Source organism: Ranitomeya imitator, chromosome 2, assembly GCF_032444005.1.
Source record: "Ranitomeya imitator isolate aRanImi1 chromosome 2, aRanImi1.pri, whole genome shotgun sequence".
Taxonomy (NCBI): Eukaryota; Metazoa; Chordata; class Amphibia; order Anura; family Dendrobatidae; genus Ranitomeya; species Ranitomeya imitator.
Genome location: NC_091283.1, coordinates 44111419 through 44135093, shown reverse-complemented (window position 1 = coordinate 44135093; position 23675 = coordinate 44111419). Strand labels below are relative to the sequence as shown.

The 23675-nt window shown below is 42.8% G+C and overlaps 1 protein-coding gene across 10 annotated transcripts in view; it reads left to right on the top strand.

Annotated features, from left to right (window-relative positions):
- Positions 1-23675, top strand: part of RYR1 (ryanodine receptor 1) — a 179866-nt gene that overhangs the window by 116030 nt on the left and 40161 nt on the right. For 7 of the 10 annotated variants that reach the window (XM_069746583.1, XM_069746580.1, XM_069746578.1 and 4 more), the window contains 19 exons: positions 1170-1248; positions 1328-1417; positions 1606-1749; positions 2352-2432; positions 2597-2672; positions 2844-2967; positions 3572-3687; positions 4057-4124; positions 4815-4936; positions 5194-5243; positions 6043-6103; positions 6204-6442; positions 15519-15600; positions 15690-15820; positions 15904-16224; positions 16310-16550; positions 16681-16768; positions 17342-17434; positions 17961-17975. In XM_069746583.1, the coding sequence (XP_069602684.1) occupies positions 1170-1248; positions 1328-1417; positions 1606-1749; positions 2352-2432; positions 2597-2672; positions 2844-2967; positions 3572-3687; positions 4057-4124; positions 4815-4936; positions 5194-5243; positions 6043-6103; positions 6204-6442; positions 15519-15600; positions 15690-15820; positions 15904-16224; positions 16310-16550; positions 16681-16768; positions 17342-17434; positions 17961-17975 (2221 nt within the window). The remainder of the gene's footprint in view (positions 1-1169; positions 1249-1327; positions 1418-1605; positions 1750-2351; positions 2433-2596; positions 2673-2843; positions 2968-3571; positions 3688-4056; positions 4125-4814; positions 4937-5193; positions 5244-6042; positions 6104-6203; positions 6443-15518; positions 15601-15689; positions 15821-15903; positions 16225-16309; positions 16551-16680; positions 16769-17341; positions 17435-17960; positions 17976-23675) is intronic. The other 3 variants (XM_069746587.1, XM_069746582.1, XM_069746585.1) reach the window with 1 other exon arrangement.

The window sequence follows — 23675 nt, the reverse complement described above, 5'->3', positions numbered from 1 at the left end:
TCCGAAAGTGGAAAGAACATCAGTTCACCATAAACAAGCCAGGACCAGGTGATTCCTGCAAGATTTCAGACAAAGAAATGTAAAGAATTGTCAGAAGAGTTATTCAAGAGTCAAGGACCTCTTGTGGAGAGCTAAAGAAAGATCTGGAATCAGCAGGTACAATTGTTTCAAAGAAAACTATAAGTAATGCACTCAACCTCCATGGCCTGTATGCACACTCAAATCACATGACTCCACTGATGAACAAAAAGCATGTTCAATCACTTTTAAGTTTTGCTCAACATCATTTAGCCAATCTTGTGAAATACTGGGAAAATATAGTCTGGTCAGATGAGAGTAAAATTAATCTCTTTGGATGCCATAATACACTCCATGTTTGAAGGCCAATAGGAATTACATATCACCCTAGAAACACCATGCCAACAGTGAAGTATGGAGGTGGGAACATCATGGTGCAGGGCTGTTTTTCAGCGTGTGACACTGGCAAACTTCATATGATTAAAGGAAGCATGAATGGACAAATGTACCGAGACATTTTTGATAAAAATCTGCTAGGATGATCAAGATGAAACAAGGATGGACATTTCAGCAAGACAATGATCCCAAACACACAGCCAAGGAAACTCTCAATTTGTGTCAAAGAAAAAAAATAAAGCTGCTAGAATGGCCCACTCAATCACCGGACCTGAATCCAATAGAAAATGTATGGAAGGAACTAAAGCTTAGAGTTCATAGAAGGAGTCCACGGGACCTTCAGGATGTGAAGAGTATTTGTGTGGAGGAATGGACCAAAATTACACCTGAGCAATGCCTGCGACTAGTTTCTCCATACAAGAGGCGTCTTGAAGCTGTCATCACCAAGAAAGGAGTGTGTACGAAGTGTTAAATATATTTCAGTAAGCGCGTTAAATACTTTTACCCTGCGTCATTTCTCATTATTATACATAACTTAATTTATGGATATCTATGGTTTGATTTTTTCAGTCTGTGTGGACTGGATGGGTTGTTACCGACATCTGATGTAATTTCATGTGAATTGCACCATTAGAAATAGATTTACTTGGAAAATTGGAAATGTGTTCAATACTTATTTCACCTGCTGTATATATTATAAAAAAGTAATAACAAATCAATACACTCAAAAATGACATTAATATTTAATATTGCAGTGTAATCATTCCTGAAAAGCTGGATGGCTTCATCAACAAATATGCAGAATACACTCATGACAAGTGGGCTTTCGAGAAGGTAAGGAAGTCTTTTTTGTATTTGGTACCATGAGGTCTACATGAGAATTGCGCCTGGTAAATGTTGCACTTTGCCTTAGATCCAAAATAACTGGTCCTATGGCGAGAGAGAGGACGAAGAAGCCAAAACGCATCCCATGTTGCGCCCCTACAAAACCTTTTCTGAAAAGGTGAGTCTAGATTCCTAAACATTAGATGGTTTGATGAGGTTGTGCCTCAGATTTGTATCTTGTAACTTAAGAAATTAACCAGAAATTGACAATGAACTGAAGATGGTTTATCCAACGGTTTATTGTCTGGATGGTTAAAAATGTAAATCACAAGTGGAATTCACCTTATACAATTCTCCAATTAACAGGACAAGGAGATCTACCGCTGGCCGATTAAAGAGTCATTAAAAGCCATGATAGCGTGGGAATGGATGGTGGAAAAAGCTCGAGAGGGAGAAGAAGACAAGACTGAGAAAAAGACGAAATCACGGAAAATCTCACAAAGTGCCCAGGTAAAATCTATCTAATATCTATCGAAAACTATAAAATCTTACCCCCATTTTTTGCAGTTTTCTATATGTAAGAGGTTTTTGGTGATAACGTTGAAGGCCTTGCATCTTTCTTTCTATGGAAAAGTGCTTCTTTTTCTTACTTTCCTTTTTTTGTTGCTTTCTGTTCCTTTTTGTTCCTTTCTGTTCCTTTTATTTCCCTTATGTTCTTTGTCTTTCCTTTCCGTTCCTTTTCTTTCCTTTCCGTTCCTTTTCTTTTTGTTCTTTTTCGTTCCTTTTCTTCCCTTTTCGTTCATCTTCGTTGCTTTTCGTTCCTTTTCGTTTGTTTCTGTTTCTTCCCTTTCTATTCCATTCCTTTTCTTTCGTTCTTTTTTTTCCTTTCTGTCCCTTTTATTTCCGTCCATTTTCTTTTCTTTCCTTTCTTTCCTTTTCTTTCCTTTTCATTCCCTTCCTTTACCTTCCTTTCCACCTTTTTATTTATCTATCTACAGTATCTATCTATCTATCTATCTATCTATCTATCTATCTATCTATCTATCTATCTATCTATCTATCTATCTATCCCTATAACATTATTTTACCAATTTGCTTTCCATACCTTGCAGCAAACCTATGATCCCGCAGTACAGACCTTTAGCCCTACTCCCATGGACCTCACTGGAATTACCCTGTCCAGAGAGCTTCAGGTAAGAATATCATTTTAATCCATTTCTATTTTATATCACAGACTGAACAAGTGTGAAATAAACATTTCTAGATACGTTCATGATGTCCCCACAGACACAATATTATGAGCCCTTTATAAGCCTGTAGATAATGAACCTCAATTTCTTTATTATTCCGTTTTCAGTCAATGGCTGAGCAACTGGCAGAAAATTATCATAACACATGGGGGCGTAAGAAAAAACATGAGCTGGAGGCCAAAGGTAAGAGCAGAAAAGCCTCAGTTATGAAGTTTTATGTTCGTTTCTATCCATCCAACCCTTCATCAGTACAACTTCACATGGCATGTTCTCGTTCTGTAGAACAATTATCCACTTCTAGTTTTGCCTATTTGGTTTTGTCTCATTTTAAATGCAATTGTCCTTGGTTCACAGGAGGAGGAACCCATCCCTTACTTGTACCCTATGATACGCTGACTGCCAAAGAGAAGGCTCGGGACAGAGAAAAAGCTCAGGAACTTCTCAAATTCCTCCAGATTAATGGTTATGCTGTGACCAGGTTGGTATGACAGAATAGTTGATGGAGTCATATGGGACTTCATTTTTACTGATAGGTCCAAGTGTTGTAATGCAGAAGCCAAATTCCTGAGTGAAGGAACTTTTACACGGGTAGATAATCAGAGTTGGCAATTATGGCAATTTTTGTTACCTGGTGTACATACCTCTGTTCTCATGAATCCGGCGACGTTTTTCTTTTGTTTCTGCTCCTCTCCGTTTCTGAGATATGGCCCCTTTTTCCTTCTATATAAATCCAGTCTTGTTATCCAACTGGGAGCGGTCACTTAAAATCACACCCATTTGGCTAAAAAGACTAGATTTATATACAGGGAATAGGAGGCCATATCTCCGGAATGGAGAGGCGCAGAAACAAAATAAAAACATTGCCGGATTCAGGAGAACAGCGGCGTTTACCTCGGATAGCAAAATTATCATTTTTTTATGGCAAGTGACAGATCCTCTTTAAACTAGCACCATTCAACTTGATCATACATACATTGATCAGGCCTTTACCGTACAACTAGCTGACACTTTAATGTAACGCTGTGAAGGTGGAATACATAAAGTTACTGATGACCATTGGAGATCTTTTGTTTTTCTTGCAGGGGGCTGAAGGACATGGAGCTGGACACTTCCTCTATTGAAAAGCGTTTTGCGTATGGCTTCCTGCAAAAACTTCTAAAGTTAATGGACTCAGCCCAGGAGTTCATCGCGCACTTGGGTATGAGGAGGGTGAACTGTGAAGATACACGTTGGTCACCTCTTTGGAGCAGCCCTAAATCCTATCAAATATTATAAAAAAATATTCACATTCCAACATTTCTTAAGGGGGCCATGCTCACATAAATATTAAGTGCACCCACCGCTTTTGGTGGCACCATATCACTATATAACATATAAGGAGTAGAGATGGTTCGGAGCGTTCGATTTCAACATCCCAATCCTCTCAATCTCCGGGAAGATGGCTCATCACTAGGGTGTTCTAGCATCAACATTTTACCCAACCCCAATTTTTGTCTTGGTGTTCTTAATCTGCTGGGTCTTGACTTTCAGAACTTTCCACATGGATTTTTCTATTTTGACATTTCAGAGGCCGTTGTCAGCAGTGGCAGAGTAGAGAAATCCCCTCACGAGCGGGAAATCAAATTCTTCGCAAAGGTATGTGCTCTTTTATATATATTTTTTTTTACACTTTTTGACTATATCTATGCACTGGGACGAAGCTATGGGGGATGGAGTAATCGAAGCATGTGCCTCATGTGTCGGGGGCGCCATTTGCTTTGCCCAGAGCCTTTACATCATGGACTTGGGCTGTGAACTGAAAAAATTGCCCATGGTCAAGAAAAGTCCATTTACAGCTCTGGCTGCATTTTGGCAAAAATCTAAAAATTAAGAATTACAACCCATCACCATAAAGAAGAACGGGAATTTTAGAAAATGGATGACTTGATGACATCCAGCTTAAAATATTGAACAACCAAATCTCAATCCTGCTCTGATTTACGGTACCTTTGAGGAAATCACAGTTCTCCTTGGCCCAACAGACATGTCCTGAATAAGTCGTCTGGATCTCCATCAAAATTGTGACGTTTATCACCGAATTTGCTTTTCTACCAGATTTAAAGGGTATTTTTCATCAGAAAATTACATATAAGTTTAAATTAAGTTTTTATGTTAAACGTATATTTTTAAATATTTTTCATATTTGTTTTTCATTTTATTATCATGTACCGCAATATTATTTTGTATTGTACATCATTATCATGTATAACATTTTTTTTGCAATTTTTGCATTAGCCACTGGGCCTAACATTAGACTCCTGCTTATGCTATATTTCCGCTCTACAGATCCTTCTTCCGCTTATCAACCAATACTTCAAGAACCATTGCCTCTACTTCCTGTCCACACCAGCGAAGGTCCTAGGTAGTGGTGGACATGCATCGAACAAAGAAAAGGAGATGATCGCCAGGTCAGTGATCGATGCAAGCTCATCATAATTACTTGGTTGTTGGATTGAAAGGTGAAATATTGAAGGGGATTGACAAGAAAGGGGAACGTTTTATATGCCTATATGGATTTCTCTAAATGGACGTCTGCAGTAGGGTCTGATGTGACATAGGAGTTCCCATTGTGGTTTATAGAATTGTTTTATCCTGTACATTAGACTCACTTTCACTGTCTCTTCCCCTCCTTCCCCCCTATACCTGCCTCTCTCACCCTTCTTAGCCTATTCTGTAAGGTGGCAGCTCTGGTACGGCACCGCGTGTCTTTGTTCGGTAAGCAGTGAGATGTTGCTGCTGTGAAGGTCTTCTCATTCCATAAATCTTTACTGCATGAGCTGACCCCCTCGCCATACTGACTGGATCCACTTGTTTTTTATTTTCCCCTCTGGATTTGTGGTGTGGAAGGGGGCTGTAAATGTTTGAGTTTGGCTTGGGTCAAGTTAGAGGAAACCTGTTACCCCTGTAAATCGTTCTTACCGTTTGTCACCAGAAAGGATCTTTCTAAAGGTAACACATACCTAAGGCATATCTGGTCTCCTTTAAGTGTCCTGGTCAATTTTTTACTAATCCAGTCCCTTCTCATTTCATTGATGTGGATGGCGCCTACATCCGCATGCGTAGTTTGCGCAAAATCTGGCATTTGCATAATAAAGCTGAAAATCGAGCACATGCGCCGAGCAAATAATAGACTTTAGCTTGCGTATGCATCGGAAGAGAGCTGGGGACTGCTGCAAAATACATTACACTATTCATGCAAGGTCAAAGACTCTGCACATGCACCAGTTTTAAGACCCGGAAAAAGGGACTAACAAGCATTGACCAGGACTCCTAGATGGTCACCATATGCCAAGTGGACTCTTGAGTCTAGATTTGCATTTGACGCTGGAGCGTTAATTAGTACCACTTATAAGGTATGTGGTTCAACACCTGCCTAATAGTTCTATCTTAAGAAAGATGTTTTCAGGTCACCAATGGTGGTGGCAGGTTTATGTAGGGATAAACTTTGCTGACAGGTTTCCTTTAAGACATTTATGACATTCTACTAAATTAATGTCTCCCAATATTCCCACAGGAACTGATGCTTCAGCTGTCGTCAACTGTCTGCACATCTTGGCACGCTCTCTGGATGCCAGGTGACTATGCAAATGTTGTATATATGAGCATAATTACCATATTTTACTCATCTCATCTCTCACACAAGAACATGTGTTTCTAAATTAACCTTCTTTACAGGACAGTAATGAAGTCTGGCCCGGAGATTGTCAAGGCTGGCCTACGTTCCTTCTTCGAGGGTGCATCTGAGGACATTGAGAAGATGGTGGAGAATCTAAAACTTGGAAAGGTTTCTCAGTCCAAAACCCAAGTCAAGGGTGTGTCTCAAAATATCAATTACACCACGGTGGCCCTCTTGCCAGTTCTGACATCGCTCTTTGAGCACATTGCTCAACATCAATTTGGAGATGACGTCATACGTAAGTTACCAGTTTTGACGTTGGGAAGGGTCATCAAAAACCTTCACGTCAAACACAAAAGTCTGAGAGAAATAGACTTTGTATGGAACTTAGAATCTTCAAATACTATTTCCAAGCTGACCGACTACCAATGTGTTTTTATAATAACATAGTTTGCCGTGCCAAAAATCCCCAACCTACTCCACAAAGGGTCACCTCTACACATTGTGTTCAGTCAGTATGGCCAAAGAGCACACAGACGACACCCTTAAGTGTTCGGTCAATATGACTCTAATCCCAGAGACAGCGTTTATACCAAGCATTTCATACAGTTCAATTTTTGGGCATGCAAATTCTAATAAATAAACAATCAGTGTTTTAATCAAGGTCAAAAAGTCGTGATCTCTTGGAATACCGTCACACATGCATTAGTACATTTCTATAAAAAAGCAAGATTCATTGTTTCTTTGGTCAAAAAGTGTTAGGGGTCAAGTTCCCGCTTCTGCACAGGGGGAATCTCGAGCCACCTCCGCTGCGGTCTCCCATTCTTGTCCGGCCGCAGTGGAGTCTGCTCAGCAAAGACGTCGGTCCCAGCATCTTGCTCATTCTCACTCTGTTCTGAGAGTTACTGCTTCTTCTCCAGTCTCTGCCATTAAAGTCAGTGCTGGTCAGCAGCGAGCGGACTTCTCTGGGACTAAGTCCTTGTCTGCACACACTGAGCATGCCCAGGGCAAGATCTCCCGTTGGAGATCGAGGGTCATGTGCTCAGGCTCTGCAGCACATTCCATTGGTCCTCTTGGCAGGTCTTGGAAGGGCAAAGGTGCTGTGGCCACTTCCTGTGCTGCAGCTATATAAACTGCGCATGACCGCACGGCCATGCGCTAGTATTGTCTTACAATTGTTTATGTGTGTATGTTGTGAGTGCAAGTCGTCCTTGGATACCCCTACCCTATTGAATGTCTGTTCGCGGAAGGTGTATGGTTGCTATCTTGCGCCCGACTTATCCTACAGCACTAATCACACATTACAGCGTCCAGTTGCTGTGACCGCCAGTACGGCGCCGTGCACTTCCTCTGTGCTTTCCTTACCCAAGCCTGGGTGGTTAGTGGCGTTCGTCAGTGCGGCACCGCATGCACTCTTGTGCCTTAATATTGCTGTTCAGTTTCCTTACACACCCAGTTGCGGTGTTGTGCCAGCAAGGGTCTAATCGGACTTCAATCCTAGTTGGGGTTGAGTTCGCTGACTACTTGCTCGCGCTTTAGGTGCGGTACCGCGGTCCTGTGACTCAACAGGATTGCTTCTTTCACGCTGGGTGAGGTTAACCCACGCGTGTATACTTTAGTTTTACGCCATATAGTCTGCAAATTGCTAGCAGCAGGTTTTCACCTGCACGGTGGACCCCGGACTGCGAACGCATCTATATCATCTGTCTTGGTGCGTTCCGCCAGTCCTAACAGAATACTAGCGCCAGGGTCTGGCTAGTAAAATGGCGGACGACCAGCGTTTACAGCGGTACATCCAGCAGCTGGAGGGAAGGTTGGCGGCTCTTGAGCGTACAACCTCAGCTGTGGATGTCACTGCTGTAGCTGTGCAGGCTGTAAGTGTAGCCGCAGCCAGTTTGTCCGCTGCCACCCCTGCTCCGACTTTATCCCGTCTCCCGCTTCCTGACAAGTTTGCTGGCGACAGTAAACATTGTCGCGGATTCGTGAGCCAGTGCTCTATACATCTTGAGCTCCTGGCGTCACGTTTTCCTACGGAGCAGGTGAGAGTGGGATTTATCCTATCTCTCTTGTTGGGCAGGGCGTTGGAGTGGGCAACGCCACTCTGGGAGCGAGATGATCGTGTGGTACAGAGTGCTCCTCTCTTCTTGGACACTCTGAAGCAGGTCTTTTTAGGGCCTTGGGTTACCCACGACACCGCACTCCAATTGTTGTCTATTACACAGGGTACGTCCGTGGTCAGCCAGTTTGCCATCCAGTTCCGGACTCTCGCTTCAGAGTTAGAGTGGCCAGACAAAGTTCTTATTCCGGTGTTCTGGAGGGGACTGGCAGACCATGTGAAGGACGCCTTGGCCACTAGGGAGATACCGGCCACACTGGAGGAACTTATTTCTGTGTCTACCCGCATCGACCTCCGTTTTCACGAGCGGAGGTTGGAGCGGACCCAGTGTAGGCAGAGGTTTCGGCTGGCTCCAACTTTCGCCAGACCTCTGGAATCCCCTGTCTTGGCGTCAGATTCCCATGAGGCCATGGAGGTTTCTCGAGCGGGACCTAAATCTCTAGCCGCTCGAGTACCCGTGGTTTGTAATAACTGTCAACAACATGGACACTACGCCAATAAATGTCCGCGGCCGCGGGAAACGATCGCGTCTAGTAACCATTGGGGGAGGTTCACTAGACACAGCAGCATTCTCCTCCAAACTGTCCTTTAAAGGGACAATCCTGTTAGGCTCCTCCACTCTAACAGTCGAGCTTTGTGTGGATTCAGGAGCAGAGGGAAACTTCATGTCCTCTGCTTTTGCTACACGTCATGCTATACCACTAGCCATGCTCGCCAAACCAATAGCGGTTAGAGTTGTGAATGGGGCGACACTCCCACTGCAAATCACACACCAGACAGTTCCGTTCTCGCTGTCCATATCTCCTTCCCACCAGGAGATTATTTCACTTCTTGTCCTTCCTGAGGGAATGGATGAGATTTTGCTGGGAATACCCTGGCTCCGTTTCCACTCCCCACATATTGAGTGGTCCTCAGGGAGAATATTGGGTTGGAGTAAGTCTTGTTTGGGCAGGTGTGTGAGTGAGTGTGAACAGGTCTCTACTACCGAGGTACCCGCAGATCTTTCATCACTTCCCAGGTATTATTGGTGTTATGCAGACGTGTTCTCTAAAAAGGCTGCTGAGACTCTACCGCCCCATCGCCCTTACGACTGTCCTATCGACCTCTTGCCTGGAGCCGAACCTCCTCGGGGAAGGGTATATCCCCTCTCTCTCACTGAGACGGAGGCTATGTCTCAATACATTCAGGAGAATTTGGCAAGAGGGTTTATAAGGAAGTCAGTGTCTCCGGCAGGGGCGGGATTCTTCTTCGTGCAAAAGAAGAACGGGGAGTTACGTCCTTGCATCGATTACAGGGGTCTCAATGCTATCACTATTAAGAACAAATACCCGTTGCCCCTGATATCGGAGCTCTTTGACAGATTAAGGGAAGCTAAAATATTCACCAAATTAGATCTGCGGGGTGCCTACAATCTGATTCGTATCCGTGAGGGGACGAGTGGAAAACGGCTTTCAATACCAGGGATGGGCACTATGAGTACCTGGTGATGCCTTTCGGGCTCTGTAATGCCCCAGCCGTTTTTCAGGACTTTGTCAACGATATCTTCCGGGATATGCTTTCTACCTCGGTCGTAGTCTATCTGGATGATATTCTCATCTTCTCTCCAGATATTGACTCCCACCGGAGAGATGTTGGCAGTAGGGTTGAGCGACCTTGACTTTTTTAGGGTCGAGCCGGGTTTTGCGAAACCCGACTATCTCAAAAGTCGAGTCGAGTGAAATCGGCCGATTATGGCGAAAAGTCGAGGATTGACCGAAACACGAAACCCAATGCAAATCCAATGGGAATTTTTTTTTTTTCTTCTCTCTCTCTCTCTCTCTCTCTCTCTCTCTCTCTCTCTCTCTCCCCTCCGTCCGTCCCTGAACTGAAAAGCTGGTGTTACACAGTGCAAATCGCTACAGCGCACAAGCGACAACATGGCGATAGGCGTCCACGCCCCTAAGACCTATGTCATCACTCTGCCCACGCCCCTTCATTGGCTGAAAAAAATGGCGCCAAGCGCGTCATACGAAACGCGACTTTGGCGCGAAAGTCGCGTACCGCATGGCCGACCCCACACAGGGATCGGGTCGGGTTTCATGAAACCCGACTTTGCCAAAAGTCGGCGACTTTTGAAAATGAACGATCCGTTTCGCTCAGCCCTAGTTGGCAGAGTCTTCGAACTCTTACGGGCGAATTCCTTATATGCAAAGTTGGAGAAGTGTGTGTTTGAACAGGAGTCCTTGCCTTTCCTGGGCTATATCATCTCGGCCCAGGGATTGGCTAGGGATCCTGCCAAACTACAAGCAGTGATGGACTGGCAGGAACCCCATTCTCTTAAAGCGGTGCAGCGCTTTATGGGGTTCATAAATTACTATCGCCAGTTCATTCCCCACTTCTCAACTTTGGTAGCTCCCTTGGTATCCCTCACCAAGAAAGGAGCGAATCCCAAATCGTGGTCTGAAGGGGTCTCCAAGGCCTTCACTTCTATAAAGTCCCATTTTGCTAGCGCTCCCATCTTACATCGTCCCGATGTGGGTAAGCCATTCCTTTTGGAAGTGGATGCCTCATCCGTTGGTGCTGGAGCAGTCCTCTATCAAAAGGATGCTCAGGGTCGGAAGCACCCATGCTTCTTTTTCTCAAAGACCTTCACACCAGCGGAGAGAAATTACTCCATCGGGGATAGAGAGATGCTGGCAATGAAGTTGGCCTTTTCGGAGTGGAGACATCTCTTGGAGGGTGCTCAGTTCCCATTCCAAGTTTTCACGGATCACAAGAATTTGGTCTATTTACAAACAGCCCAGCGGCTGAATTCTCGTCAGGCCAGATGGTCCTTGTTTTTCTCCCGGTTCCACTTTACCCTACATTATCTCGCCGGGGAGAAGAACATTCGTGCTGACGCTCTCTCTCGCTCCTTCGTGTCAGCTGAGGAGGAGGAGGCCGAGCCTCAGCTCATTGTCCCTTCGGAGAGTCTGAGAACTGTAGCTCCGGTTTCGCTAGAGTCTGTGCCCCCGGGCAAGACTTTTGTTCCCATCAATTTGCGTCCGGAGGTTCTCTCTTGGGCTCATTCGTCCAGAGTGGGTGGACACTTTGGGGCAAAAAGGACATCGGAGTTACTGGCGAGAATGTACTGGTGGCCACATATGGTTCGTGACGTCGGAGACTACATTCAGGCATGTGTCTCTTGTGCCAAGAATAAGTCTTCCCGACAACGGCCAGCTGGTTTGTTATACCCTCTGCCGTTGGCAGACAGGCCCTGGGAGATGGTCGGGATGGATTTTGTTGTGGGTCTGCCCAAGTCTCGTGGCTGTACCATTATTTGGGTAATCACCGACCATTTTTCTAAAATGGTGCATCTGGTGCCGCTTCCCCGGTTACCTTCTGCACGGGCCTTGGCAGCGTTGTTTGTCAAACACATCTTTCGTCTTCACGGTATGCCAGACAAAATTGTCAGTGACCGAGGTCCCCAGTTTGCGTCTCGGTTCTGGAGAGAGCTTTGTCGTCTTCTCAGTATCGAGTTGAATCTCTCTTCGGCTTATCATCCCGAGACGAATGGGTTGGTAGAGAGAGCCAACCAGACCTTGGTCACATATCTGCGACATTTTGTTTCTGCTAAGCAGGATGACTGGGCATCTTTGCTACCATGGGCGGAGTTTGCTCTTAACAATGCTGTCGCTGATTCCACTGGACAGACTCCATTCCTCCTTAACTATGGTCAGCATCCGCGGGTACCTGTGCCCATGCCCGTGTCTTCCGCCGATTCCAGGGTGGCAGACTGGGCTCTGGAGGCACGGGACATTTTGGATCGCACTCAGGATGCCATTCAGGCTTCCAAGGAGAGAATGAGGTCCTCCGCCGACGCACATCGGTGCCCCGCTCCAACCTTTGCTCCTGGCGACTTAGTGTGGCTCTCCGCCCGTAACATCAGGCTGCGAGTTGAGTCTACCAAGTTTGCACCTCGCTACTTAGGTCCTTTTAAGGTCCTCGAACAGGTTAATCCTGTGGTTTACCGTCTGGCCCTTCCTCCACGCCTAGGTATCACCGACACCTTTCATGTGTCCCTCCTTAAGCCCGTCTACATGTCCCGGTTTACTGAGTCATCTACTGGGACGTCGGGTTCGTCTACGGACGATTACGAGGTGAACGCTATCTTGGGGTACAAGGTGGTTCGTGGCAAAAAATTTTATTTGGTGGACTGGAGGGGTTACGGTCCTGAGGATAGATCCTGGGAGCCTGCTGAGCACATTCGGGCTCCGCAGCTCATTGCTGCCTTCGAACGTAGTGAGGCCCAAGGAGGGGGGGGCCCTAGGAGGGGGGGTAATGTTAGGGGTCGAGTTCCCGCTTCTGCACAGGGGGAATCTCGAGCCACCTCCGCTGCGGTCTCCCATTCTTGTCCGGCCGCAGTGGAGTCTGCTCAGAAAAGACGTCGGTCCCAGCGTCTTGCTCATTCTCACTCTGTTCTGAGAGTTACTGCTGTTTCTCCAGTCTCTGCCATTAAAGCCAGTACTGGTCAGCAGCGAGCGGACTTCTCTGGGACTAAGTCCTTGTCTGCACGTACTGAGCATGCCCAGGGTAAGATCTCCCGTTGGAGATCGAGGGTCATGTGCTCAGGCTCTGCAGCACATTCCATTGGTCCTCTTGGCAGGTCTTGGAAGGGCAAAGGTGCTGTGGCCACTTCCTGTGCTGCAGCTATATAAACTGCGCATGACCACACGGCCATGCGCTAGTATTGTCTTACAATTGTTTATGTGTGTATGTTGTGAGTGCAAGTCGTCCTTGGATACCCCTACCCTATTGAATGTCTGTTCGCGGAAGGTGTATGGTTGCTATCTTGCGCCCGACTTATCCTACAGCACTAATCACACATTACAGCGTCCAGTTGCTGTGACCGCCAGTACGGCGCCGTGCACTTCCTCTGTGCTTTCCTTACCCAAGCCTGGGTGGTTAGTGGCGTTCGTCAGTGCGGCACCGCATGCACTCTTGTGCCTTAATATTGTTGTTCAGTTTCCTTACACACCCAGTTGCGGTGTTGTGCCAGCAAGGGTCTAATCGGACTTCAATCCTAGTTGGGGTTGAGTTCGCTGACTACTTGCTCGCGCTTTAGGTGCGGTACCGCGGTCCTGTGACTCAACAGGATTGCTTCTTTCACGCTGGGTGAGGTTAACCCACGCGTGTATACTTTAGTGTACCGCCATATAGTCTGCAAATTGCTAGCAGCAGGTTTTCACCTGCACGGTGGACCCCGGACTGCGAACGCATCTATATCATCTGTCTTGGTGCGTTCCGCCAGTCCTAACAAAAAGCCTCAGTCTCTTGGAGTACTGTCACAAATTAAATGGTACCTTCCATTAAATAAGCAAGAATCATTGATTCTCAACTCAAAAAGCCACAGTCTCTTGGAGTACTGTCAACACAGCTGCCAGATCATGTGCGGTGTGAATATATGTAAGACATATTTTATCAAAGATTATCGAATAGCAGATTAATGTGATAACTCTGATACCAACAATGTTGATTCAGAGAAAGGTTAAAACTCCATGAGGCAAATATCCTGCATTTTAGGTTAAAAAAAATCTTCCCTGTCTCCAAATCCCTGGACTAAAGACTTATCTAAATCTAATACCTTTAACTGGTAATATTATTACACTTAATGATTTCAGGCCCCGTTTCAACTATTTCACTATAACAGCTAAGTTTCATAGTGTCACTGCTCTTACAGTAAAGAATCCCCTTATACAGAGTGGATGTTCTTTCGACAAGGGAAAGAATTGCTGCAAATTTTAACTTCAAATCTGACTTGCACCAGTAAAATCTGTAACAGTTTATAGTACCAGGCAAGCAAATGAGATTTTATACATGTCACTCACATGCTGCTGATTTTTTACCGAGTGGAAATTGATTTTAAATCCTTATCCTTTTCAAAGTAGAATCGCAAAATTCCAAGAAAAATCAGCACATAACACATGTAGATTTCACTTCTGATGTGCTGCAGATTAGACTGTGTGAAAAGAAAAGTTTTTAGCTACTGGAAAAATTTCTCCATTTAGAAATAAAGAAATAGTAAATATCCTTTTTAGAATTTTTTTTATTTGTCCTATAAGATTGATTATCTTAAAATGTAGAATTGCTTATCCTCTATAATAAACATTGTAAAATTGCTGGTTTTTGGTCACCAAACCTCCCGCAAAAAAATCCAATAAAAACGTTCAACATGTCATTAGTACCCAAAAATTATGCCATTAAAAAATTCAGCTCGGCAGCATGTAAAAAAAACCCAATCCCTTACACAACTCTATCAACAGAAAAACAAAAATGTTCTCGTTCTGAGAAAATGGTGACACAAAATTTTATTTTCAAAGTTCAGAATTTTTTTCACCCACTAAAATGGAAATAAAAAATACAAGTAGTCTGAATAATCAGGTCATTTTTACCACACAATAAATGGTGTAAAAATAAAACACAAGAAAATCACAATATATTTGTCACAGGGTTAGCACAACAGTGTGGAGCTAGAACAACACAGCGACTGATTGCTCCTACTCCGGGGCTGAGAAGAAGCACTTCTCCTTCATTTTAATGGTGTTTATTCCTTTTGGCAGATCAGGGGTTAATCGGCCATGTTGGAAAACTCTGAGCTTGCAGCTGAGCCCAGTTAGCCACTCCCTTTCCCTTTATAATCTGGGCTCTGATGCAAATGCCTGTCAGAGCTAGCATTTGCTGCATGGCTTCAGGAGGAAGAGGTGTTCATATGAGAAGGAGAGTTGGAGGAGTTATCTGTGACTGTTGCATGGTTTGCAAGTATGGTAATTCTCTTCCCTTCTCTACTTTGGCTTATTCCCCATTCTGAACTACCCGGTGCAATCCTCTGTTTTATGTGAGTGAATATTTTGTATGCCTGGAGTTTTCTGTTAACCCTTATTTGTGTAGCATTATTTGTCGGGTTGGTGTACTACGGTGCACACTCTTCCCTGGGTGGGGGAAGAGAACAGATGTAGAGCTAACTCAGGAGATAAGGCAAGGGTGTTGGCCCCAGAATCTTCACCTTCAGAATTATCTTGGAGAATAGGGCGAGCTAGGACTCCCCCTAGTGGTAGGGTCATGGAAGGTACCCCTTGTCCCGGGTCACCCGACAGCTGTGTCATGACAATATTATTGGCCTGACTTCCATTATATACTTTGTATAATACAATCATCTTTCTACTCTTTATAGCACTTATTACATTTATTTTTATATAATTGCATTAGACCATTGATAAGTTGTCTTCTTCTGTCACATTAGTGGATGATGTCCAAGTCTCCTGTTACAGAACTTTATGCAGTATCTACTCTCTGGGAACCACCAAGAACCCCTATGTTGAAAAGTAAGGATGTTTATCATGATGTACAATTAATGCAAATAGTGGAAAAGGAAATTTGAAGATGTAAAATTTGCATCTGTGTCCTATGTCAGACAGCGTCCAGCTTTGGGAGAGTGTCTGGCCAGGCTTGCTGCTGCCATGCCCGTGGCTTTCTTGGAACCACACCTGAATGAGTATAATATCTACTCGGTTTATACCACCAAATCTCCTCGGGAGCGTGCCAGTAAGTATGAGAAGAAAACACTAAAAAAATCACTTCTTATCCAGTTCTTTTCTTAATTTACACTTTTTGAAATTTTCCATAAGTTCTGGGTCTTCCCAACTCTGTTGAAGAAATGTGTCCTGACATCCCTGATCTCCAGACTTTGACTAAGGAAATTTCGATGTTGGCTGAGTCTGGTGCTCGATATACAGAGATGCCTCATGTAATTGAAGTAACATTGCCTATGCTGTGTAATTATCTTCCACGCTGGTGGGAAAGAGGACCGGAGAACATCCCAGATGACTCTTCACCTTGCTGCACAAGTGTTACTTCTGAACATCTTAATGCTCTTCTGGGAAACATCCTCCGAATTGTTGTTAACAACCTTGGTATAGATGAGGCCTCCTGGATGAAGAGGCTAGCAGGTATTTTATAAGGCTTAGTTTTGTGTTTTTGCAGGATAGTCAAGAACACCAAGGTTACAACACATATAAAATGTTTCTCCACCAGTGTTTGCCCAACCCATTGTAAGCAAGGCAAAGCCGGAACTTCTTCGATCCCATTTCATTCCCACCATGGAAAAGCTGAAAAAACGAGCAGGCAAAGTTGTGGCAGAAGAAGATCTGCTCCGTCTTGAAGCTAAGAGTGAATCTGAAGACTCGGAGAGTCTGATTCGTGATGAGTTCTCTGTTTTGTGCCGAGATCTCTACGCTCTTTATCCTCTACTTATCCGCTATGTGGACAACAACAGGTACAGTATAACATCCAACAGGCCACTAAGTAACTGCAAAAATATCAAGGTTTAATGTGGTCATCCTAATGAGCCACTAAAATATCTTATTGCAACCTGGAGTGACATTGGCATTGCTTTTTTTTTCTAGAGCAAACTGGTTGACAGTACCCAACTGTGATGCAGAAGAACTTTTCCGCATGGTTGGAGAAGTGTTCATCTTCTGGTCCAAGTCCCATGTAAGTTCTAAATGCTAATAGAAATATATCATAGGCGACACCCACGCTATATGAAGCAAGCTCAGCTCTCTGGGTTGTTCCTTACGCCCTGATCTGATGTGAGACCTACATGTCCATCATATATTTAACAAGCTTTGAAGCTTGACTAAGGCAAGTCTGACACCAATCTACAGACAACTGTTTCATGATACTTACACTTAATCAGAGCAGAGTTTGATTGGCTGAATGAGAAGTCCTTGGTGCAGCGGTTTCATAGTGGGGAGAACTTACTTTCCTTAAGCAGACCAACTGAGTGCAGAATTTCATTAGCATTACTCCACAGGAAAAACTAATTTGCTAGCTTACTTTACTTTCAAGAGAGAGCCAATTTACATTTCTTTGAAGCCCAAAAGCCCTGGTACGTTGCCTTCAATATACTACCATTAACTTTTGGAGAAGAAAAGAACACCCTGAGAAATTTTTTTATAGCTTACATGTAGAAAAAAAAATGTTTTTGAAAATTTTAGATTTCAAGTAGAAGTACCAGTTACGGTATGAAAAAGGTATAAATTAATATTTCCCCTTCTCCACTAGAACTTTAAACGAGAGGAACAGAATTTTGTGGTCCAGAACGAAATCAACAACATGTCCTTCCTCACCGCAGACAGCAAAAGCAAAATGTCCAAGGTGGGTTAACCATTTTGAAGCATCTCCATACAGTTCTTCAATAAGCACTTGAATTACATCTTTACCAAGTACCTCCTACCACCATGACTATTACAGTCCTCCAATTAATCCCATCCTCTCTTTTGACACTCGCCATATTTTCCTGCATGCTACATAGTAATTTATCATGTAAAAATAATGCTGAGTACACACAAATGCATGTTGACAACTCCTATATAATCAATATACACTATATAGGTAGGTTTTTCATAACGTGAAGGGTTCTAGAACCAGCAATGAACGAGATGACAACCAAGCTACGTTCTCGAGTGGTCATTGGAGATGTCCTTGGTGTATTGTTGGTGATACTAGTCTTAATTTTGATTCCGACTATGAATTTCTCATGAATCTTTTAGTATTATGTATATTTTAATTTTACTTTTCTTCTTTTTTCTTTTTTTTTTACTTTTTTTGCTTATTAGATGTTCTTCATTTCCAGTTTATTCTGTAACATACTTATGTGCTTCTCTCTTTGTTCCCTTGTTAGTCTGGAGACAGCCAGGTCAGCCGTCAACCTCTTTTCTTGTGGTGGGGCTGCTCCGTTATTGCCCTCTGCCTGTGTGGGAAGCATGGCTACTTCTGTCTGTCTGTCCTGCTTTCACTTGTATATCACTTCGGTCACTGAAGTGCTGTGCAACGCTGTACGGTGTCGGCCGCTCTTAGTTTGTATAGTTCTTAGCTGAAGCAAATATTTAATTGGTCCTATAATAATAATTTAAGGACTCCTTTCACTTTACTGCCTGAAAGTTCTTGTAGGATATACTGCATGTATGATTGCTATAAAGGGCGGCACAATGTAGGAATTTAAGTTATGGTTCGGTTTATTCCGATATTACGGCATTGTAGATAATGACTCGTCCCTTTTTTAGTCCATCACACAGTCAGCTTCTTTACCTTCACCTTGAAGGTCATGACTCAAGGTTTCACTTTAATAGGTGACTTTCAAGAGGACCTATTACATGTCATAAACATGTCATTTTCATACCTGATGTAAATGCCGCTGTTCTCCTGAATCCGGCGATGTTTTTCTTTTGTTCCTACGCCCCTCCTTGCCCAAGATATGACCTCCTCTTCTCCTTATGTCAATCTAATCTTTATCGTTAAATGGGCGTGGTCCGCAACACTGGCTCTACTGGCGCCTTCTCATGACCACGCCCACTAAGCGTAAAAATACTTGCATTACCTACAGATAAAAGGGGGCCATATCTCAGGAATAGAAAGGCACAGGAACAAAAGAGAAACTACGCCGGATTCAGGAGAACAGGGGCATGTACACCAGCTAACAAAATACATAAAAAAAAATTATTAAACAAGATTATACATTTTCTTGAATTTTATGAGCCACATTTTATAAAACATAGAACGAGGTCTAACTATTCAACATCTTAATTACAAGCATAGCGCATCATCATCTGAGCAGTCCCTCAAACGAGGCAGTGGTTAGCAGGACCCTTCAACCTAGTGCCCGATGGAAAGAGTTATGAGGCCAACCTAAGCTAGTCCCTCATTTACCTAGGGTGATAATTATACACCTTTATGGCCCATATATCACTAGTTAAGGATGATAACTACCAAACTAGATCACATTTTGCAGATCTTTCTCAGAGAGGAGTTGGCAGGAGTCATTTTTGTCAAAAAAAGTGAAAGGAGGTCAGATAGACAGATGATTTTGCATGTTCTCTGCAGCCACTCCAGAGACAGGAATGGCTGAGTGTTTTCTGCCTGAGCAACACATGGCACGTCAAATGTGTTGGCACAGAGTGAGGGCACAGATGTGGGTGCACGAAGGCTGCACCCTTCCAAAATCTGCTGGTTTTTTTTTTCTTTAATTGCTTTATTGTATTCTTCTGTGTCTGCCTGGCAGGGTGATGTTTTTCTGTGGAATTCTTCAGAAGTTTTTTTTTCATTGTATTTCCTTAAAAAATGCAAATTCTGCCAATGTTTTCAATGCAGTCTGCTTTCACATCAATTAACATGGACAAAGACCAGAAATGTCCTGGAAAGCAAATGTTCTACTGGTGCAGCAATATATCTATTGCTTGATGAATAATGCACTATGGCTACGGCGATAAGGCAAATATTTCACAAGTAAATCGATTTAATGTAATTTAGAATTCATTCAGATGTCTGATTTTTCCACTACGAAAAAAAAGGACCGATTTTTGGGGGATCAGAGTGTGATCTGAGTGTCATTAGTTGTTTTCATACGTGAAAAAAAAAGTTTCTTTCCTTTCTGACAGTCTGTGAAAATCGGACTACACTCAGATGTTATCCAGTTTTTCCACGGACTCATAGATTTACACTGCCAATTATGATCAAAATCCACAATAAATCATGTCAATGGCCCAATGGACTATCATAGGTAAGAGTGCTATCCATGAAAAACATAGCACTCATACCCAAAAATCCAACGTGCTAAAATTAAGATTTTTTTTACAAATTAAACAAATTTTCTCATTTACCAAACCCTTTGTTGTTTCTCTATACTTCTGTCGGTGTACCCTGCTGAGCTTCATGCTTTCTTTTCCTGTGAGGGGTGTCAGGGGATGCTGCTGTCAATCATCAGCCACTGATTGACTGAAGCTGTCCTGTTCTGTTTGTTTCGGAAGAAACTGCTACGGCCAATCAGCCGCTAATACTGTTGTCACCTGATGCCCCCCACCACCAAAGGAGTATGGAGGAGTGGTGGACGAAGAGTGAGTCATTTTTTATTTTCATGTTTGTACTGGCTTGGGAAAAATTTTAGAAAAAGTTTTTTCTCGAAATAAAACAGATGATGAGAATTCAGATCCAGGAATCCACACAGTGAAAGAGGGAATCGATGATGTGCTCGACAGTGGCGTAACTTGAAACTCATGGGCCCGATGCGAAGGCTCCAACGGGGCCCTCAAATATTTTAAATCTTTAACAGCAATAGTCTTTTTCTATAGGCCAAAGGGACTTTTAGGGAGATATCCTAAACTGCTCGGCTGTGCCAAGGATGCACCGAGCACCTGTGCTTGGTTTGTACAGTCATTTTCTGCTGACGAACTCCCTTTTAATCTTTGTCAGTTATGTTTGTCAATAGAAAAAGCAGAGGAGGGCGTATAGGAAAGATGCCTAAGGATTTGGTTTTGTGTCCATGTTCAATACGTGTATGTTTTGTGATATTATTGTTGTACCAATTGTTTGTTTCCTATATACTCATATATCGTCATTTGTCCGGTAATATCAATATCATGTCTTCTTCTACAAATATATCTCCTTCTGTACAGACAAGAAATGTTATGTCCTTTTTGAGAGTCAATCATCTTTGTCATCCGTCTTCATAATCTCACCGTGTTGTATGTCTGTCCATAATTTATAATACTGTAGTCATGTTTTGTAAAGGTTCACATCTTCTTCTATGTGCCTTCAAGTCATCATGATCATCACCGTCGTCATCATCTTATCTGGTCTTATAATTCATTGACAGATACATATTATAGAAGATGTTGTATCATGAGACAAACCGTACAGTAGGGAAAATAAGTATTTGTTACATCTCCGATTTTGCAGTTTTCCTACCTACGAGGAATGGAGAGGTCTGTAATTTTTATCATCGTTACACGTCACCTGTGAGAGAAAGAATCTGAAAATAAAAACAGAAATCATATTGTATGATTTTTAAATAATTTCCATTTTATTGCATGAAATAAGTATTTGATCACCGACCAACCAGCAAGAATTCTGGCTCTCACAGACCTGTTAGTTTTTATTTAAGAAGCCTCCTACTCTGCACTCATTACCTGTATTAAGTACACCTGTTTGATCTTGTTACCTGTATAAAGGACACCTGTCCACACACTCAATTATACTCCAACCTCTCCACCACACCAGGTACAAAATTGTAGACCTGCACATGGCTGCGATGGGCTACAGGACAATAGGCAAGCGCCTTGGAGAGGAGGCAACAGCCGTTGGCACAATTATTAGAAAATGGAAGAAACACAAGATGACTGTCAATCTTCCTCGGTCTGGAGCTCCATGCAAGATCTCACCTCGTGGTGTGAGGATGATTCTGAGAACGGTCAGGAATCAACCCAGAACTACACGGGAGGACCTGGTCAGTGATCTGATGAGAGATGGAACCACAGTCTCAAACATTACCGTTAGTAACACACTACGTTGTCATACATCAAAATCCTGGAGGGCAGTCAAATTCTCTCTGCTCATGTCCAGTCCTGTTTGAAGCTTGCCAATGACCATCTGGATGATCCAGAGGAGGCATGGGAGAAGATGAGCCCAAAAAATAACTTTTTGGTATTGACTCCATTCGCCATGTTTGGAGGAAGAAGAAGGATAAGTACAATCCTAAGAACACCATCCCAACCATGAAGCATGGTGAGGGAAACAGCATTCATTGGAGGTTCTTTTCTGCAAATGAGACAGGACAACTTCATAATATTGAAGGGAGGATAGATGGGGTCATGTATCACAAGATTTTGGCCAACAACCTCCTTTCCTCAATAAAGGCATTAAGATGGGTCATAGCTGGGTCTTCCAGCATGACAATGACCCAAAACACACAGGAGGAGTGGCTTTGTGAGAAGCATTTCCAGGTCCTGGAGTGGCCTAGCCAGTCTCCAGACCTAAACCCAATAGAAAATCTTTGGAGGAAGCTGAAACTCAATGTTGCCCAGCGATAGCCCCGAAACCTGAAGATCTAGATGAAGGTCTGTTTGCGGAGTTGGTCGAAATCCTTGCTGTAGTGTGTGCAAACTTGGTCAAGAACTGCAGGAAATGTCTGACCTCTGTAATTGCAAACAAAGGTTTCTGTAACAAATATTAAGTTCTGTTTTTCTATCGTATCAAATGCTTATTTAATGCAATAAAATGCAAATTAATTATGTAAAAATCATACAGTGTTATTTTCTGGATTTTTTTAAAGGTTCTGTCTTTCACAGGTGAAGTGTACATATGATAAAAATCACATCTCCATTCGTTGATGCACTGCTGATTTTGCAAGTTTCGCCACCTACAAATGCTTTTTTCCCCACTTTATATTTCATTTTTGTTAGTGGTTGATTTTTCCCCCCTACTACTATCATTTTTTTTACCGTTCAATGATTTCTAATCTCCCAAACATTGATTCTAATAAAAAAAAGTGAAATGTCCTATTGAGTCTTCCAAAAATATCTATGGCATGTATCTGCTGTGAGTTCTTCATCCTTTCTCATCCATGATAACCTTAGTTCATGCATCCTACATCTCATACTCTTTCATACTCATATTATTTTCTATTTTCTTACGTATGTACTCACCCACATCTGTGCGTTTCCTTCTAAGATTAAAGGGGCTGTCCCTTGATTCAATATTATATTTTTTTCTCTTCAATCTAGCAAAATAAACCATTTTTCTATTACAAGATTTATTGAAAAAATGGTTTGTTGTGCAGCTATTACTAGATGTTACATACTTAGCGTGGTGTCTCCTACTCTCTGAACGTCCACCCAATTTTTCTAGTGCAAATATTCACACATGATCAATATCTCAGCCCAACTTACCGGATTCTCTTCTTCATGGGACATAGAGCAGTAAGAATCTTCTTCTGATCACCAATGACTTTCTGAGAAGTGATTAATAAAACACAGGGGTGCGTCATAACAAGTATGTAACAGTAATAATAATACACAGGAATGCTTAAAAAAATGTGAAAAAGAAAAGTAAAAATTGTTCATTTGTTGGATCTAACGGCATAATATAATATTAAATCCTAAAACGACCCCTTTGACCATATTAACTTCCATCTTGTTAACTAAATGCTCATTTCATAATGCTGTAAACTATTTCCATACTTCTTGTTGTACCATCCATCACTCTAGCGCAAAATATTACAAGACCACTATATATTATATGTGCTGCCTCATTTGTGACCTAGAGGTTGCAGCTAGTCTATCTTATTGGTATCATGATGAACAGTTTGATAAAAGTCAATAGGGCTTATAATATGAGAATATTAGTCAATGTTAAACTGTAGAAGACATGGGTACATTGACGACTACAATCATAAAGACTCTTTGATATGGTCAGTAATGCCCTAGTGCAATCAACCCTAGTTGTATCAGATTAAAGGAATTAATTCCATCATTTCATTATTTCATGTCTTTGAGGGGAAAAAATGAACTCTTACAGTGAAGCTTAGTGGTGGACTATGGTTTTGGCTAGAACTTGGCAAAAAATT